Raw genomic sequence first — 18,430 nt, 5'->3', positions numbered from 1 at the left:
CATTTCCAGACAAGTGTGGAAGGTTTTGTTGGTGGTGTGTTTTTATAAAGTATAATGCATGAAACTGAAGAGAGGTCTGAAGTAAACAAGTCCATTGTTTTTGTGTGTGTAATGACTTAAACTTTATTTCTAGATAGGATCACAGTTCTGGCGAGTGTGATGGGAGGCTGCTCAACTTCTAAGAGAAGTGCCTTTTTAAGTTTTAATGCATTTTTCTTGTAGATTGATGAAATAGAAGCGCTCTCCTCCATATATGGTGATGATTGGTGTGTTGTTGATGAAGATGAAAGGATATTTTGCATTAAGATCAGCGATTGCTTGGAGCAACCAAAATGGACTCTTTGTTTGCAGGTGCATAGTTTTAATGGATTGTATAATTAATCACACGGCTATCTCTTCCTCCTTGGAGTCCCATTTAGTGGGACTCCATCAGGATTCCAGCATTTGTTTGGTTGTTCAGTGTTGCTGTTGTTTAAATGGGACCTTTAATTTTGTTTTTGGTAATCACTTCCTTAAAAGTTACATGCTAACTATTTAGGAATGACTTTTGCACTATTAAAAATTTGGCTTCAAAAAAATCTTTCCCAAACCGTCCTTTTTCTTTTTAGCTGTTTTTATATTGATTTTGCTGAAGTGGCACAGCCCCATAACATTTTATTAGCTTAGTTTGACCTACCTGAAAGGATTAATATACTTGTTTTAATTGAAATGTCTAAAATATTTGGGACAGCAGTTATGTATGTCACTATGCACTGCTGCAAACTAAAAACACTTAGAATTAAAACATGTTTTCCTGTAGCATGGACAGGACTGAAATTTCTACGTATAGGCGAGTACAAGCTTCTCATTAAGTTGAATAGCTGTGTGTTGGCTCACATGAAATTTCTTCTCTCCTTTATTTTTCATAACACTTATTTCACATAGACCAGACCATAGGACATGTTACTTATGTGCATTACAGATATCAATATCTTAAAATAATACCAAGGTTATACCTTTAGTATAGAAAGATGCATCTTTCTGTCAGCACATAACAGTACTGGAGCAAATTGTTTTTTTCATTGTGGAAGACTGCTTAACCTGAACTCGCCATACCAAAATCTATAGTTAACTTTTGGAGGACCAGCCTAATGATTATGTTAAAATTTTTTCAGGTGATTCTGCCTCCTGAATACCCAACCTCAGCCCCACCAATTTATCAACTGAAGTAAGTGATATCACTTAGTCAACCTCTTTAAATAATTATTGCATTTTTGTTAAATGATCAGTATTGGAGTGGTGTGGGTGAAGTTGGGAGGAAAGAGCCCAGGCCTGCCAGACACTGGTGGGGGACAGGGAGATGGTGGGCAGACTTGCCATGAAGCTTTCTTCTGTGCTGCCACTCATGTTTAGGAAGAATTGCCCATAAAAATTTGTAAAGTTGCCTTATCCTCCTCCTCCAGATTCTTTCTTAACGCTTACCTTTGCAGTGAAACCTACAAAATTCTGAACTACAATTATGCTGGTAATGTGCCTTGGCTTCTGCCTATCACATCTTCTCCAAGATGAACATGAGTCAGCAGTGTGACGAAGTCATCAGAAAAGCTAATGGCACTTCATCGTGCATCTGCTGATGCACGATAAACAGAACCAAGGAGGTGATAATTCCCCTCTATCGGGCGCTGGTCAGACCACAGTTGGAATACTGAGTTCAACTTTGGGCACCGCACTTCAAGAGGGATGTGGATAACCTGGAGAGGGTCCAGAGAAGGGCCACTCGTATGGTTAAGGGCTTGTAGGCCAAGCCCTATGAGGAGAGACTAGAGCACCTGGACCTCTTCAGCCTCCGCAAGAGAAGGTTGAGAGGCGACCTTGTGGCTGCCTATAAGTTCATCATGGGGGCACAGAAGGGAATTGGTGAGGCTCTACTCACCAAGGCGCCCTTGGGGGTTAGAAGAAATAATGGCCATAAGCTAGCAGAGAGCAGAGTTAGACTGGACATTAGGAAGAACTTCTTCACAGTTGGAGAGGCCAAAGTCTGGAATGGGCTCCCAAGGGAGGTGGTGCTCTCCCCTACCCTGGGGGTCTTCAAGAGGAGGTTAGATAAGCATCTAGCTGGGGTCATCTAGACCCAGCACTCTTTCCTGCCTATACAGGGGGTCGGACTTGATAATCTATTGAGGTCTCTTCTGACCCTAAACTCTATGAATCTATGATTCTATAGTGCCTCTGTTTTCTTGCGGTCTGTCTGAATCCACCCGTTACCTGTTGTTTTATGCTTGGATTGTAAATTTGGGTTGGGATCGTTCCTAGTTAGTACAACCCTTAATACAGTAAGGTGTCGTTCCCCACCCCCCTAGCCCACCCGATAAGCAGTGCTTAGGTATTGGTGTAGAACAAAGTTGTAACAATAAGAAGAAAAAAAACTTTTGTAAAGATTGTGGTTAATTTGGGACGTAAAAGCTAGCACTGTAAACCCGAAGAATCATTGTCAAGGATCACTGGAAGACAGGCTGGAGGGAAGCTCTTGAGCTTTTGCACCAGTGCAAAGACAGATACAAATAAAAATTTTGCGATATGCATAGGTTTGAAGGACTTTCCATAGAAAACTTGGGTTAGGGTGCAATGGTAGTTACGTGAATGAACTAGTATGGAAAAAGTGATCAGTTCTTTTCACAGGGAGTGTCAGAGTAAACCCCAAGGTAGGATAACCTTTAAATCCCCATTACATTTAAAAATTCCAAATCTTTATCAGAAGGAAGAGTTGACAGTCTTTTGTTTAAAAATTCTTATTCTTCAGGAGTTTATTGTATTTTGTTTTAAAGAAAAACATTTGTTGAGGAAAATACAGTCACTGAAGCATACAATACCTTAATCAGTTTATCGACGCCACCCTTCATTGTGTCTACTTTCATTCCAGCGCTCCTTGGCTTCGAAGACAAGATTATATGGAGCTGGGAAACAGCCTGGAAGAAATATATGTGTAAGTGGCAGAATCTGGAAAATTTTACAAATTGAACAGGGTAATTTCAGTTCATGGCTCCTTAAATGTAAGAAGCTAGGTAATGTATAAATTGTTTTATTTTGTCTTGGCTATTGCTGCAATAATTTCATAATCAATCTAATATAGTTCATGCTCACTGTTCACTTTGGGCCAGATCCTATGCTACTCTTAAGCACATTTATACTTATGTGCCTAAATGTGATCATATTTCACACTGTGGCCCTGAAAAAAAAATGTTCCCACACAAGCTAAGTGGGTCCTTCTCTTTGCTATTTCTTTGACTGTCTTAGGGCAAAGATTATGACATGTTACAAGAGTAGACAAGATAGCAGTTCTTCAGGGATTCAAGGAAGGTGGAACAAGATAGCCACTTATATTGAGAATTATATGGTGCAATGTAGGATCTAACAGGGCAACTATCTGTTCTTTACTGGTTGTCTAAATGACCATTCTGTTGGATTTTCACAGGGCATTTTTTGGTGCTTACACTTCCAGGGATATCTTCTTCCATGTATAGCCTTGTGTAGAGGTGCACTGATACAGTGGTCCCATATCAAATCAGCACCAATATAAGGAAAATTGACTGCAGCAGCAATGGGCTTTTTTTGCCGGATGTGGCTAATGATGTGGCCGATAAATGCCGTGTGCATGTGCAGCCGCAGCACAGCATGTAGGTAGTCAGGAGCAGAGCCCAGCAGTGTGGAGCGCAGCTGGATCTGGCTGGTAAATCTGTTATGAGGGAAGGGTATGGGGGTGGGGGGGGCAGGTGCTGCCCAGCTGGGGTGGGGTGTGGGACTGAGCTGCGTGTGGTGGTGGTGGGGTTCCTACTGCTATATGCACCTCCAGGGGAGGCATGTGCCCCTGGATCTGTGTGGGGCAAGTGTGGGCTGCCTCTGCGGGCTGGGGTGGGGTGGTACCAGGATGCACTCAGGGCAGGCAGTGGTGGCACTGGGGGGGGGGGAGGGAAATATGTTACTGTGATTTTTGGAGTGCCTGCAGCCTCTTCCGTAGCACCCCTCCCAGTGCTGTCCCTGCCTGTCACGAGCCTGGCCACCTGCCGGGAAGAGACCAGTGCAGCCAAGACTTCACCCTGTGTGCAGATCCAAGGGCAAGTGCACCTTGGAGGCGCACGCAGTGGCAAGAGTCATTTCCCCCCCCCCCCCCATACCCCCTGGACAAGCTGCTCACAGCTCCATCCCATGCCCCACCCCAGCTGGGCAGTGCCTGCCCTTGCTCTGAGCCCACTGCCACCCTCACCACAGGGGCCTCGATCTGTGCCCCCCCCACACCCTTCCCCCCCCCCCCGCCCCCAACAGACTTACCAGTCGGATGCTGCTCTAAGCTGCCCAGCTGCATATTGGGAATCAGATTGGTATTGGCCAATATGGCTTGTTAAAAATCAGCCGTCAGTATTGGCCCAAAAAAATCTTTATCGGTGCACCTCTAATCTTGTGCCTTATGTACACAGTCTGGCTGCAACAAAATACGAGTCTACTTAACTATTTTGGGGGAAGGATGGGTGGCTAGGACACTCACCTGTGAAGCCAGGTGTCCTGGGTTCTGCCCTCCCTCCCCCCACAGTTAGAGGGGATTGAGCCTGAGCCTCTAACTTGCAGCCTGCACATTAACTTCTCTACCACTACTAGATAAACCACAGTAATTTTATACCACTTACACAGCCTCTTCAAGGCCCCTGAGTTCTGATCATTCTGAATTCTGAGTAATTATTGGTTACACATTGTGAACTTGAATTTTGATCTCTATCATCCACATTCACAATCAGAGAAGTAGAGGCGAATAGATTTTCCACTTGTTGCAGCTCTTCTATCCAAAAACCTTGCAATGTATATGCTTTTTCCCCTAGATCATTAAAGCAGCTTTATTTATTTGATTGAAATGCTGCCCTCTTCAAAAGAGACTCAGGGTGGCTTACAGTAAAAAAAAAAAAAAAAGTTGTAAAATAAAAGTAATATATAGAGCAAATAATGCCCAGAGAATGTCCTCAAACTTAACCTTCCCTGCTAAGGGTCTGCCCAAATAAAGTCATAAAATGCTTCTGAAAAAATGACAAAAATAAGTATTCTTGAATAGTCATTGGTCTAGTTTTTAAAGATCACAAACAGACCTACCTCAAAGTATTAAACACTAAATATCTAACAAATGGATGGATGCTGGTTCCTTTTCCAGAGATTCTCAGTATTAAAAAGTTCTCTTAAAGGAAACATAGCTTTTGTACCAATGTTGCTAAATTTAAGAAACATCATGGAGCCTAGGGAAATGACCACCAGAATGGGTGTGTGTCATGCAGATAATATTCATAGTTTATGACTAAGATTCCAGAAATCATCAGTTGTCTGCACCCAGCAATAGAACTGCTGGAATTATATCTTAGGACTTCCATTCGCATACTTTTCTTTCTGAGGATTTCAACAGTATAAAATATCCTATGGAATAGCAACTGTTAAATATAGGTCATGGAAGTACTACCCAGTTTAATAATTAAGGACTTGCTTTTTATTATAAAGAATGTAATATGTTTTTCTGTATTACAAATAAGATGTAGTTATATATTTGTTAAACACCAGTATGAAATGAGATATTCAGCTTTATTTGCCACATCTGTAAAATTTGAGGTCATAGCTACAAGTCGGTATTTTCCAAACTCTTACTTTAATACTTTCCTTAAAAGTTGAGTGTTTAGTAAAGCCATTTATATCTAGTATGTATATACACAAGAAGGAATTTTTTTTTTTTTTTTGGTTGGGGGTGATATCTTTTATTGGACCAACTGTATAGTTGGGATAGTTAGACAAGTTTGACTGTAAGATCAGACCTGCAGGTTAGACAAGCTTAACTTTAAAACATTCTTTTTCATGTCAGTTTCAGCCTAAAAGATTTCCAATTACATGCAAAGCATAAAAGTGTCCTTGGGTATTATTTTCTGTTTCTTCATAAAGGATGAAGAAACAGCACAAGTTTGCTAAGATTTTAAACATTTGTCCTATTTTGGCATAGTGACGCTGACATGTAAATAAGTTGCAAAAATAAGTTTCTAGTGTAAAATTATGATTCATAACAAAACTGCGAGAAACTGAAATACACATTTCCTGTTTTGAGTTATATGCATTGTTTGAGGAAACAACTCAGAGAAAATAATTACAATCAAATGATTGATTTAATGTTTATTGTATTTTAACATTGTACTGCCTCACTGCGATTTGGTTTATTTTGCACATCCATTATGCTCTCTTATTTCTTATACAACACAAATTAATGGTATTGTCAGCAATTCTGTTTATCTGTAACTAGAACAAAGTTTAGTAACAGGTGGTTAATAGCCAGTAAATTTAGTGCTCTGAATTTATTGTTCCTGCACATCCACATATTGAAGTCTTATGACATGTTTAGAAAGTCATACAGCCATTTATATTCATATGATTTTTAGATGCCATCTGGACCTGTTTAAGATCTATGCAAGGACTAGAAATAAGCGCAGTCCTCATAGCAGTTCTCAGTTCCTCTCTCTCTCCTTATGTATTAAAAAGGAAAAAAAAAAAAACAAACAAAAAAAAACCAATCAAAAGTAGAGGGGAAGGGAAGTAGTGTGGCTCTGCAAAAGGAATTCAGGCACAAATCCTTTTAATTTGTATGTAACCTTTCTTTTTTCACCATAAAATTATCTCTGCAGATCCACACTGTAAAAAAATTTCGGGAAGTGGGTTGAGGGAATGCTTAATTAAAACAGATACTGTGAAGGACTGTCTTCTGAAACCAAGAGTCTGGTCTAGTTGCAGAATCAAGAGTAAGGTTCCGTTAAGGTATGAACTGAGCTTTAAATCAGAAATGCAGGGCAGTTTGATTTCAAACGTAGTGATTTCAAGTGTAAGTAGCAGCTGATTAAAGCAATGCATTTATTAGAATGTGGTTTCAATCTGTCTGCTACACATATATCCTCTATAATTTATTTAGTAAAAGTCTATTTTGGAAAGGCTTTTACCTTATGTTTCTCACCTTAATCTATACATTTGGAGAATTTGTAAAAAGGTGGGGTTTTTTGTTGCTATTTAAAAAACAAACAAACAAACAAACAAACAACAACAACTTTTAAAACCCTAGTCTTGCAGTCACATATTCATAAGCTCAACTTTATGTACTAGAAATTTAATTGAAGCCAGTTGGAATGTTCACTCATTTAAAGTTAGCTGTGCAGAGGTCAGGGTCTATGGAGAGGGGTGCCCCGAGTCTGTGGACTCGGACTCGGAAACTATGTTCTGTGCAACCCTACTTTACCTGGAAGGTCACAATGTCCAATTAAAAAAAAACAAAAAAACCAAACAACCCCCCCCCCCCCCCCCCCAAAAAAAAACACCACAGATTTTCAAAATCAGGAGCCTAAAGCTACATGTATACCCCCTTCTAAGGCGAGAACAATGTTTTACTAAAATTTTGCCTTTTGTACTGTGCACAGTATGTTGAGAAGTTTTGGAAAAGCTTCACATACAGCCTAGCGGCGAGGGGGGGGGGGGGGGGAAAAAAAAAAAAAAAAAAAAAAAAAAAAATCAGGAATACATACAGAGCCCTTGTACTCAAGAGAAATATGAATGGTATACCTTGTGCAGAAGATAGCATGAAAAGCATCATCTTACAGAAATGATCACACAAAAAAGGTTCTTTGCACCCACAAGTTTGTCTGAGCACTTTCGTATTTTAAAAAGCTTCTAAAATGTGTATATTTATTAACTGAATGTGAATAATTTCCAAGCAAACCCTACGAGACGGATCACTTACTTTTTGTGATTTTTAAATAACTTTCAGACAGAACCTTGGTGAAAGTATCCTTTACTTATGGGTGGAGAAGATAAGAGAAGTTCTGGTAGAAAAGTCTCAATCCTCTGATCCAGGTAATATAGAAAATGTGTGCTGGTCTCTCTTTACTCCTGGTTAAATTCTACTATAATATAATTTTGAATTCTCTGAGCAGTTTTATTAGGTGTAGATAAAAAAAAACAAAAACAAAAAAAAAACAAAAACAAATGACAGTCTGTAAAATGCTGAGCTAACTTCAGAATAAATTATGTTCTTGAACATTTATGCCTTTCCAAAAAGGGTTCCAACACAAATTTCAAACTTTTTAAATACCAAGAGAAAAATAGGAGTCTAATAGTAGACAGGAATAATGATTGTAATTCAATGAGTGTTGAAAACTCATATGGTGGTAAAATTCAAATTAGAAATGCACAGATATAGAATGCTTGGGCTTCTTGTTGTGTTGAACATGTTTTTAGGATAAGGACATTCTGAACAAGAGAGAAAAACAGTTTGTTTAGAATATGCAGACACATGATCTGCCCATTCAGGTATTCCATTGCAGAATAGGGTGCTTCAAGGTGCTGCTCCTGGGCATGATAAATTTAAGGTCTCAGCATAGGCAGGCAAGGTTCTTTGGGTAGATGTGATATCTTTTATTAAACCAACTGAGTGGTTGGAAAAAAAATTCTTTGCAAGCTTTTGGGCACAATCACCCTTCTTCAGGCATATGGAGTCTGCTGTTCTGAAACACCAAAGAGTTAAAGAAACTTAAAGTGTGACAGGATTTCAGTGAGAATGTATGCCTGAAGAAGGGTGATTGTGCCCAAAAGCTTGCAAAGAAATTTTTTCCAACTACTCAGTTGGTTTAATAAAAGATATCACATCTAACCTAAGAGCCTTGCCTGCCTATATCCTTAGACCAACAAGGCTACAGCCAAAAACCCAGGTCTCAGCATGGACTTAGAAAACCTCTTAAGACTAGCCGTCTCCCACAGAGACTGAGGTTTATGTAAATTCATGTTTATGATCTTAAAAATGAGTTTGTGTGTTAACAAGGTAGAGTGCTGATAGGGCGTGAGCAGTGCATGTGAATTTGTGACAGCAAGGAACTTGAAAGGACTTCTACGTCAAGGATTTTGAAAAAACAGATTTGTCTCTTAAGAAATAAAAATGCAAAGGAAAAACACTATTCATTCCTCTGTTCCCTAATGGTAAGACCTGGTTTTAGTTCTCAGTAACAGAGTAACCTAAAAAGTCAAATGTTTTAGTGTTTAAACTTAAACACTAAATGAGTGGCTGGTTGCCTAGAAGAAGGGATATGAGAGATTAAAGATTTAATGTATAGGCCATTAGTTTGACAGCAGGGATGTTGGTAACAACTTTTAATTACTGCCTACTGTGACAGATCAGGACCCAGGGTTGGCTGTGAGGCCCCTGGTGGCCACCTACCCCCACCACTGTGGCTCCTTGGGATACCCTCACTTTTTACCTTGTCTGCCATACCTTGATGTAGGGCACCCCTTGGAGTTATTAGAAATAATGGTCACAAACTGACAGAGCAGATTTAGATAGGACATCAGGAAGAACTTCTTTATGGTAAGGGCTACCAGAATCTGGAATGGGTTTCCAAGGGAAGTGGTGTTCTCCCCTACCTTGGGGGTCTTCAAGAGGAGACTGGACAAGCACCTGGCTGGGGTTGTCTGACCCCAGTTCTCTTTCCTGCCCAGGGCTGGGGGTCAGACTTGATGATCTACTAAGGTCCCTTCTGACCCTAAATATCTATGAAATCTTTGTTATTTATGTCGTGACCCAGGGCAGCTGGCCAGCAGCTCTCCCTGACTCCCACCCGGGCAGATAAGGGTCCGGGGCCTTAGAAGGCCATCAGGCAGGTACTTGTGATGCTTGGAGTAGAATTAATTAGGCGGACGCTTATCGGTTGCAAAGCAAGATTATTTACTCATGCCGTCAAGGTGGTGAATAGCGGAGGTCAGAGATACTTGGTTAGTTACAGCTTAAGGTTCATAGGTCGGTCTGCATAAGAGTTCGTTGGTCGGGCAGATAAACGGAGGAAAAAAAAAAATAAAAATAAATCAACGACCTGCCGGCCCAATTTTTGTCCGATTAGGTCGAGATGGGGGAGACTGACAAGCGATCAATTTGTCAGTTATTCTCACGCATACGTTCAGAGGTTTTTTCAGGTGTGTGCGCGGAGGTTTCCCGTTCTTCACGGAAGTGAAGACGGGTTTTATTTGTGTAATAGCCAATTGCTTTTCGCCACGTCATAAATTTAATTAGAATAGCCAATTATCTAGCTGTCTTTGCTAGGGTGTTATCATAGGGTTACTCACTGTTTTTTCTGACCAGTTATAATGATTTATGTACAGCACAGAAGGCTAAGTTTTATCTCTGTTAATGGCGCAGCAATAAGTCTCTTTTTGACATGCGCAGCAAAAAAAACAAAACAAAAAACGGTTACTATCATTATTGTTAACCCTTAGTTAACCTAGTGCAGAAAAAAAAACTGTTTTGAATGGTTTTACTTGTTTGTGACATGGGCACTACTTAATTTGGTTGTGACAATTTATAACACTTTGGGAAGTTGCCACTAGGGCCCCACAGTGAGCCCAGTCTAGTTTCATCTTCCCCTTGGACTCTATGCTGTGGCCCCCTTTTCCTTACAGGCTATTTGTGGCCTCCTTCCCCTCCCCCGCCATAGCTAAGCCCAGGCCTTGCAGATGTTACTTTAAGTTCTGCACAGGGCCCTCTGGCCTGTCCATCAAATACTCTAGTCAGCCGGGCAGGCCCCTGGTCCTTGGTAAGGTTCTCTTTTCCCTGGGCCTCTGGTTTCTCATCCTTCCCTAGGCTTTGGTCCTCTCAGCTTAAGCTGGCTCTGGCCTTAGCCTTCAGCCCTCTTGGCTCCTGGCCCCGCCACGGCTGCTGTAACTCTGTCTCAGCCCTCAGCCTTCTGGGTCTCTGACCAGCTTTCTGAGTCAGCCTGCACCAGCCCACCGCTCTGCGGGTCCCTGACCCCAAGCTAGACTGCCTGACCCTGGCCTGAGCTCTCCCAGCCATGGCTTAACACATTGCATCAGCCTTAGCCCTCTGGGTCCCTGAACCCCAAGTAGGTTGCCTGCTATTGAGTGCCTGATCAGGTACCCCCCATAGCTCCCACACCTCCCCTGTAGGTACAACCCAGTCCTCCAGTTAGCTTAATCAGAACATAAATGCAAGCAAAATGGCTATACAACAAAAATCTTCCCCACACTGGGTCATCATTTCCCTGCAAACTGGAAGTCCCCTCTTAGCTTTTTCCTCCTAGCTCTCATGGATGGTTTGGGTGCCAGTCAGTCCGCTTTTTGCAGTCCTCTTGCTCAGGAGCTCCTATCACTGCAGCTTGCAGGCCCAGACTGACCACCTAGTCTCAAACACTGGCCTTACATGCCTCCAGAGCTCCAACCCTACCTGTCAGGTGGCTCTTCAGCCACCTCCAGGGTTTTTTGCTTGATGGCCAGCCTGCACTCCTTTGAAGCTTAGCCCAGCTGCTCGCAGTTCTTTGCTTCTGGGCTGCCTAGGTGTCTGCCCCCCTTAGCTGCTTACTACACCGCCTCTAGCTCTCAAAATAGTCATTCCCCCAGTGATTGCTCTTGTCCTTATCCCTTCTCAGAAGCTTGTTTTTGCTCAGCTGTTGGTCCCACCCAGAAAGCTTGGTCTGCTGCTTTCTCCTTAAAGTAACAGGAGCCTTGGGCTTCCTGTTACACTGCGCATCTGAGAAATTTGTCAAAGCCTTTTAAAAAAAAAAAAAAAAAAAAAAAGTTATTTGGCTGATTCTTTTTTATGACATTAAAAAAAAAACCCCTGTCATTTGCAGCTGGCATTCTCTGCCTTTTTACCAGGAATAGGCATGGCGACTGGACTAAATCATGCTAGGATGACTTAATTTTTTTTTAAAATTTCACTCACTCTCTCTCGGGAATAAAATTCTGTAGCAGTAGAGTCTATTAGAAGAGAACCAGTTTGCATTGTACTTCTACTATTATAGTGTAATAACCTTTTAAATGTTTAACTATTGGACATCATCATCATCCTCCCCCCCCCTTAAACTAGAATAAGAATTAAAATACCACTAGTTTTGGAGTAACACTAACAAGATTGCAATCATGTTACGCCCCTGGGGGTTACAAGAAATAATGGCCACAAGCTAGCAGAGAGCAGATTTAGATTGGACATTAGGAAGAACTTCTTCACAGTTCGAGTGGCCAAGGTCTGGAACGGGCTCCCAAGGGAGGTGGTGCTCTCCCCTACCCTGGGGGTCTTCAAGAGGAGGTTAGACGAGCATCTAGCTGGGGTCATCTAAACCCAGCACTCTTTCCTGCTTATGCAGGGGGTCGGACTTGATGATCTATTGAGGTCCCTTCCGACCCTAACATCTATGAATCTATGGGTATTGGGATGGAAATCTAAGTTGTAATCAGTGTTATTTTCCAATATGTTTTAGAGCAGGGGTTGGCAACCCCTGGCATGTGTACCAGAGCATGGCAAGCGAGGCCATTTTGCTTAGCGTGCCACTGCTGGGCCAGGCTCTGGGCAGCTGCTGCCTGCCAGAGCCTGGGCTGGCTGGACCTGGGAGGCTACAAACATCAGTACCAGGCTTTAGAGCCCTGGCTGGGCTCTGTGGTGGTGGTGGCTGAATGGGTGGATGGCAGGGGAGTGGCCGGGGGCAGCACAACCTTGGCCTCTCCCCTGCTGTCTTTTTAGAGGCGTGCGTGAAGTTGCTGCCAGCACAGAGCCAATGCTGGGGCTCCAGAGCCTAGTGAAACTGTTTGCAGTCTGCAGGATGTCTGCCACAGCCAGCATGGGCCCTGGGCAGCTACAGCAGGCGGCAGGCAGGCTGCAAACAGCTGCACTAGGCTCTGGAACCCTGGCACTAGTTCCATGCTGGCAGCAACTGCACGAGCGCCTCAGTGCGTAGGGCAGGGAGGGGCCAGAGCAACACAGCCCTGGCCCCTCCCTTGCAGTCTGCCCGGAAATGTGCATGCAGCCGCCACCAGCAATGAGGATTGGCCCCAATGGTCTGCCCCTGGCACACCAAGTTGAGGCATGGGTCAAGGTTGGGTTGTTTTTGGCACTGGGCCAAAAAGGTTGCCAACCCCTGTTTTAGAGTTTACTTGTTGTTATAAAACTGATTTATAGTGACAATTGAAAATTGAGCAAAATGATGGGGGTTTTTTTACTTAGTACTGCTCAGTTCTCATAAAAATATCTGATACATTCTATTGCTTTATGTCAACAGGACCAGTTATTAAGAAAATTACTGAAGAGATTGAAGAGGATTACGATGATGATTTTTCTGTGGACTATCAACTGATCCAAGATGATACAGTTAAAACTTTAAATTTTATTATACCTGAAGGCCAAGAAGGTAAGAGTAACTAATACTAATTTTGATGTAGTTGTTTAGGAGAGGGAGCCATTTTATATTTCAGCCTTTTGTATTTTACCAAAAGGTAATAGTATGGTAAATTAAACCATTCTATCCAGTAACTGTAAAATGTTCTTTCTTGTGGTTTGTCAAATCTTGCCATCCAGCTTTTGTTGATCTTTGACTTTTAAAGACATGTCGTACTTCCTGACTAGCCAAATATATTTTTAGGAACTTGAAACCACATTGCGCCTCCTACCCCCACAATATTTATATTAAAGAGTCTTAATATTAAAATCTGTAGGTGAAGAACTACCACAAATTCATCATGGAAACCCTATCACAGATAGAAGGAGTACTTTCCAGGCACACTTGGCTCCAGTAGTGAGCCCCAAGCAGGTTAGTAAATTTTGAAGGATTAATTTTTGCTTGCCATCTTGAGTTTGCTTAAACCCCAAAAGAGAACTTGGAGTTAGCTATATCCATGGGAATGGGTGTGAGGGGAAATTTGGTTTCTAGACCCGAGTGTGACATTTTTATTTATTTAGATGATCTATATGCTGCCCTCCCCAAAAGGTTCAGGGTGGCTTATATAATAACAACAAAATAAAATAGTGGTAGTTTGACACCCTATAACAAGTGGGCATCCCTGGGCCAGTCAAATCATTGGCCTGCCCACTTGCCTCTGGGCAAACTGCCCTCCTACTTCACCCACCATGTCTTAGTTGGCATCAGAAAAATGTCAGTAGGGTGGGAAGCTACCCAATCAGGTACATTTCTGAAAGTGTATTAAGTGATATATAGTCCTCTTCCAGTATTTTTAAAGAAAAATATAATAATGTTTAGTGAAAAAATGTTATTAAAGCAACAGTCCCTTTGTAATTTTTGTTGCAATATGTTGTTTTTTTTTTGCACATGCACACACACAGTAGACTGCTTGAGTTTATGCTGGGAAAAAATGGGAAATGCATAATATTAGAGACATACTTTTTTTTTTGTGTTCATATTAGTATTAATTATGCATAGTTTTTTTTTTTTTTAAATAGCATGGTCTTCAATGTTTCTTCTTTTCTAGACCGAGTTGATCACGGCAGAACAGTTGATAGTCTCCTTAATTAGATGTAGAAAAGGAACTAGTATTGATTTACCAACTATTGAAAGCAGGGATAGCAGAAATTTGTTAATAGACAGAGCTACTTAAAAATCAAAAGAAATTTCTGTTTCACAGGAAATTGTAAAATTAAATTAGTTTATATTTCTAATCAAAATGCAGATGCATATTTGTATATTTCCCAGGGAATAGAAATTCTAAAAAAAGAAGTTTGGAAAAAAAAAGTAGTTTGAAAATAGGTTTTTAAGCTTTTATATTTTATCTTTTACTGTTATTGCCCAATATCAGTAATAGGGCATTATGTGACATCATACCATAATATATTATATTCTGACATATGTATAATAGCCAAAATAAAATGTATTTTATTTCATTTTTTTAAATCATTAAGGACACTGGTTGAAATGTATTATTTTGTGTAATCCATCTGCTGGGCACTGGTTAGCAGCAACAAGGCCGGGTTAAAATTTTGGACTACCCAATAAATTTTTACTGTGACTTGAGCCCCCACAGAGAAATCTGGGATCCCCAAATTTGGCTGGGGTGTCCCCCATAAACAAAACCCCCTTCTTGCAAGCAGTATAAACATAAAGGACAGATTTATTACAGAAAACAAAGGCAAAGAAATCAAATGAAGGCACCAAATGCAACTTAAGACACTACCAGCTATGTCTTGGGGAGGCTTCACCCATGCTCAAACAGTCTGGGACTTGGGGGAGTCCACAAAAGGTAGTTCTGGGGCTTGTACTCCTATATCTGCCCTTCAGCAATAGGCTGGAGAGGGGGACCCACACCAGAGAGTCCCATGAGCTGCTCCTTGGGTTTGCTGCGCTGCAGGGAGCTACTACAGGGCATAGGTCCTTCTCTGTTGCAAGGCACTCCTCGTTGCTTCCTGGAAAGCTGTAGGGCACCAATCTCCACTTCCACATGCACCCGAAAATTTGTGGTTCCAATCCCCCAGCTCTGCCATGGCAGAAAACTGCAAACAAACTCAAAGGCGTAGGCCTTTTTTCACTGGGCGTAGACTAGGCAATAAAAGACAGCCAGGCCATTATGTGCTGGGCCTGGACATCTAGGTGGCTTACAGACTGTTTTACTTTAAACTTGGCATGCCTGTGCTGAGTCCAGTACATACCCAGAAGAGACATTGTGTTAGTTGGACCTGACTTGCCCAACATCTGTATAGATTGGGTGCTTTTATCTAATAGCTATTAGAATAATTGAATCAGCTATTAGATAATAGCATCAAAAAGCCCTGCTGAAGTGCCTGATCTATACAGATGTTGCGGAGCCAGGTCAAACCAATGCGTTGCTTCTTCCAGTAAAGCAGTTGTTTTGGGTTTGTTTTTTTTTTTTTTAAACATTTGTCAACACCCCTGGTCTCAGCTACACAATTATGCTGAGAAAACACTTATAAAAACAAAAGGGGAAGGCCAGGCCTATCCTGGCCAATAGCTGCCAGGACTCCATTTCTAGTCAGTTTGCTCAAAGGGTTATTACCCCCACTGTATTATCCCACTCAGGGCCTTAGATCTGTCCCAAAAACTGCCAGGCTCCAATCCTAGTTAGTTGTTTCAGGGATTAATACCCCCCATAGTATTTTACTCAAAACTCAAAGGAAAACAGGGGAAAGAAAGAAAGAGAAAAGCTTAGTCTTAAACTCTGAGACACATTTTCTATTCCTTTACCTTGTATTCCCCCTTCACATAGCTCCAACTCCCTTCTCCAGTGAAGGAGGGTGGGCAGGCACTCCACCTCCCCGCAAGGGAATCAGTTTTTCTGGCTCCCAATTCAGCAGCCTCTGTAGCAGCTCTCGCTCAAGTCCCCAAAAAGAGAGTGCCTTACCTGAGTGTTTCCTATATAGCCTGGACATCACCCAAGCTCTTCCAATCAGGCCTTGCCCTGCTTACAGATTTTCTTCTTAACCAGTTAGTTAAAAAGAAATTTTACTGCCCAGTTAACCAGTTATGCTAGGGGTCTGATCCCCTTGTGTAGAACCATAGATAACTTGAGTTGGAAGGAACCTCAGGAGGTAATCAAGTCCAACCCCCTGCTCAAGGCAGAACCATCCCTAACTAGATCATCCCAGCCAAAGCTTTGTCTAGCCAGGTCTTAAAAAGCCTCCAAGGATGGAGATTCCACCACCTCGCTGGGCAACAAGCTCCAGTGCTTTACTACCCTCCTGGTAAGAAAATTCTTCCTAATATCCAACCTAAACTGCCCTTGTTGCAATTTGAGACCATTGCTCCTGGTTCTGTCATCCGACACAACTGAGAACAGTCTAGCTTCATCCTCTTTTGAACCCTGCTTCAGGTAGTTGAAGGCTACTATTAAATCCCCTCTGTCTTCTCTAGGCTAAATATATCCCAGTTCCCTCAGTCTTTCCTCATACATCCTGTTCCCCAGCCCCCTCACCACTTTTGTTTGGACCCTCTCTAATTTGTCCACATCTTTTCTGTAGTGGGGGGTGGGGTGGGGGAAAAAAAAAAAAAAAAAAAAGAAGGGGCAAAACTCAACATGGTACTCCAGATGTGGCCTCACCAGTGCTGAATAGAGGGGAATAATCACTTCCCTTGACCTACTGGCAACACTCCTACTGATGCAGCCCAGTGTGCTGTTAGCCTTCTTTGGCCCAATTCTGCAATTTGTCTAGGTCATTCTGAATCCTAGCCCTACCCTCGAGCATATCTACTACTCCCCCCAGCTTGGCACCATCTGCAAGCTGAGGGTGCACTCTATGCCATCTTCCAGGTCATTGATGAAGACATTGAGCGAGACTGACCCCTGCTTTTCTGAAGTCCTGGGTCCATATTCTACTGTTCTCTGTCCTTCCTTTCCTCAGGATCCTGAACTAAATCATCTTGTGGTCATTGCTGGCTAAGTTGCCACAGGACAGGGGTCTTTAAGGAGGGCTGTGATCTCTCAAGGCCCCATACTGTGCATGTTGGTCCAATGGGCACCCTCAATTCTCTCCCTTTGATGGTATGAATGATAGGGAGGCTGCCTTTCAGTCCTCTTGGACACTGTCTTGAGGACTCTCTGGATCCCGTGGGTTTCCAGATCCCTGGTGGATCCTGCTCCAAGACAGACATCACAATAGGTGTTTTGGGGCACCCTAGCCTTACAGGCAATGCGTGGCTCCAGCCACCCCTTTACCATGCCCCAAGCCTGGCAGATGGTACCGATGTTGTTTGGTCTGGGCCTTGTAATTTGGCCCCCCTTGTCCTCCCTGGGCCCTCTGCAGCCCAGTCTGGCTCTGTGCCACACTGGCGCTCGGGCTCTCTGTAGCCTAGTCTGGCTCTGCTCCTCGCAGCCCTGTAAAGTGCTGCGCCCTCTCTGGCGCCTGGGGTCAGTGCACCGTAAGTGCTGTCGTGGGTCCCCTGTGAGGCCTCCTCCATCCCCTAATAGCCTCAGTCAAACTGCCAGTGTTATACAATGATAAACAAAACACAAGCCCCTGGGCTGTAACATAAATTCAAGCCACCCAGCTATAACGTCATTTATACCTTACCAGGGAGTACTTCATCCCACAACAGTATCAGGAACCACTCGTTCAGTCAGTCCTCTCCTGCTTGCTCTGGGAGAGTTTCTTCCCCCTTGGCTGCTGGCAGGGAACTGCCTTTCTGGCCTCAGCCCTGGGGTTTATATATGAGCCAGGCCCTGCCCCTTCTGGTCAGCTGACCGCTGACAGGTGTGGGCCACTAACTTGTTCTGGCTGCCCTGGTAACCGGCAGCTGGGGCTTCCACCTCACTGCTAGGGCTCTTCCCCTAGCAGTTTCAGCCCTTTAAAGGAGCAGGGCACCCTAGTATGCTGTGACACCCTCCATTATACTACATTCTCCACCAATTCTTCCCTGTTTGTGAGCAGCAGGTGAAGAAGAACATGGCCTCTAGTTGGCAACTCCAGCACTTGCACCAGGAAATTATTCCCAATACTTTCCAAAAATTTCTTGGATTGCCTGCATACAGCTGTATTGCCCTCCCAGCAGATGTCAGGGTGATTGAAGTCCTCCATGAGAACCAGGGCTTGTCACTGGGAAACTTCCGTTAGTTGCTTTACAAAAGCCTCATTCACCACTTCCTCTTGGTCTGTAGATGATTAGAGGCC

General features: G+C 42.8%; 1 protein-coding gene across 1 annotated transcript in view; it reads left to right on the top strand.

The window, feature by feature from the left end:
• The window catches only part of IMPACT (impact RWD domain protein), a 42,266-nt gene that overhangs the window by 1,656 nt on the left and 22,180 nt on the right, over positions 1-18,430 (top strand). Inside the window, exons 2-7 of the mRNA XM_006264483.4 lie at positions 223-351; positions 1,155-1,207; positions 2,900-2,962; positions 7,799-7,884; positions 13,083-13,211; positions 13,516-13,610. Of these exons, the coding sequence (XP_006264545.1) occupies positions 223-351; positions 1,155-1,207; positions 2,900-2,962; positions 7,799-7,884; positions 13,083-13,211; positions 13,516-13,610 (555 nt within the window). The remainder of the gene's footprint in view (positions 1-222; positions 352-1,154; positions 1,208-2,899; positions 2,963-7,798; positions 7,885-13,082; positions 13,212-13,515; positions 13,611-18,430) is intronic.

This window comes from Alligator mississippiensis, chromosome 3 (assembly GCF_030867095.1).
Source record: "Alligator mississippiensis isolate rAllMis1 chromosome 3, rAllMis1, whole genome shotgun sequence".
NCBI lineage: Eukaryota > Metazoa > Chordata > Crocodylia > Alligatoridae > Alligator > Alligator mississippiensis.
Note: the sequence above shows the minus strand (reverse complement) of the source record. Positions and strands in the feature narration are given on the sequence as shown.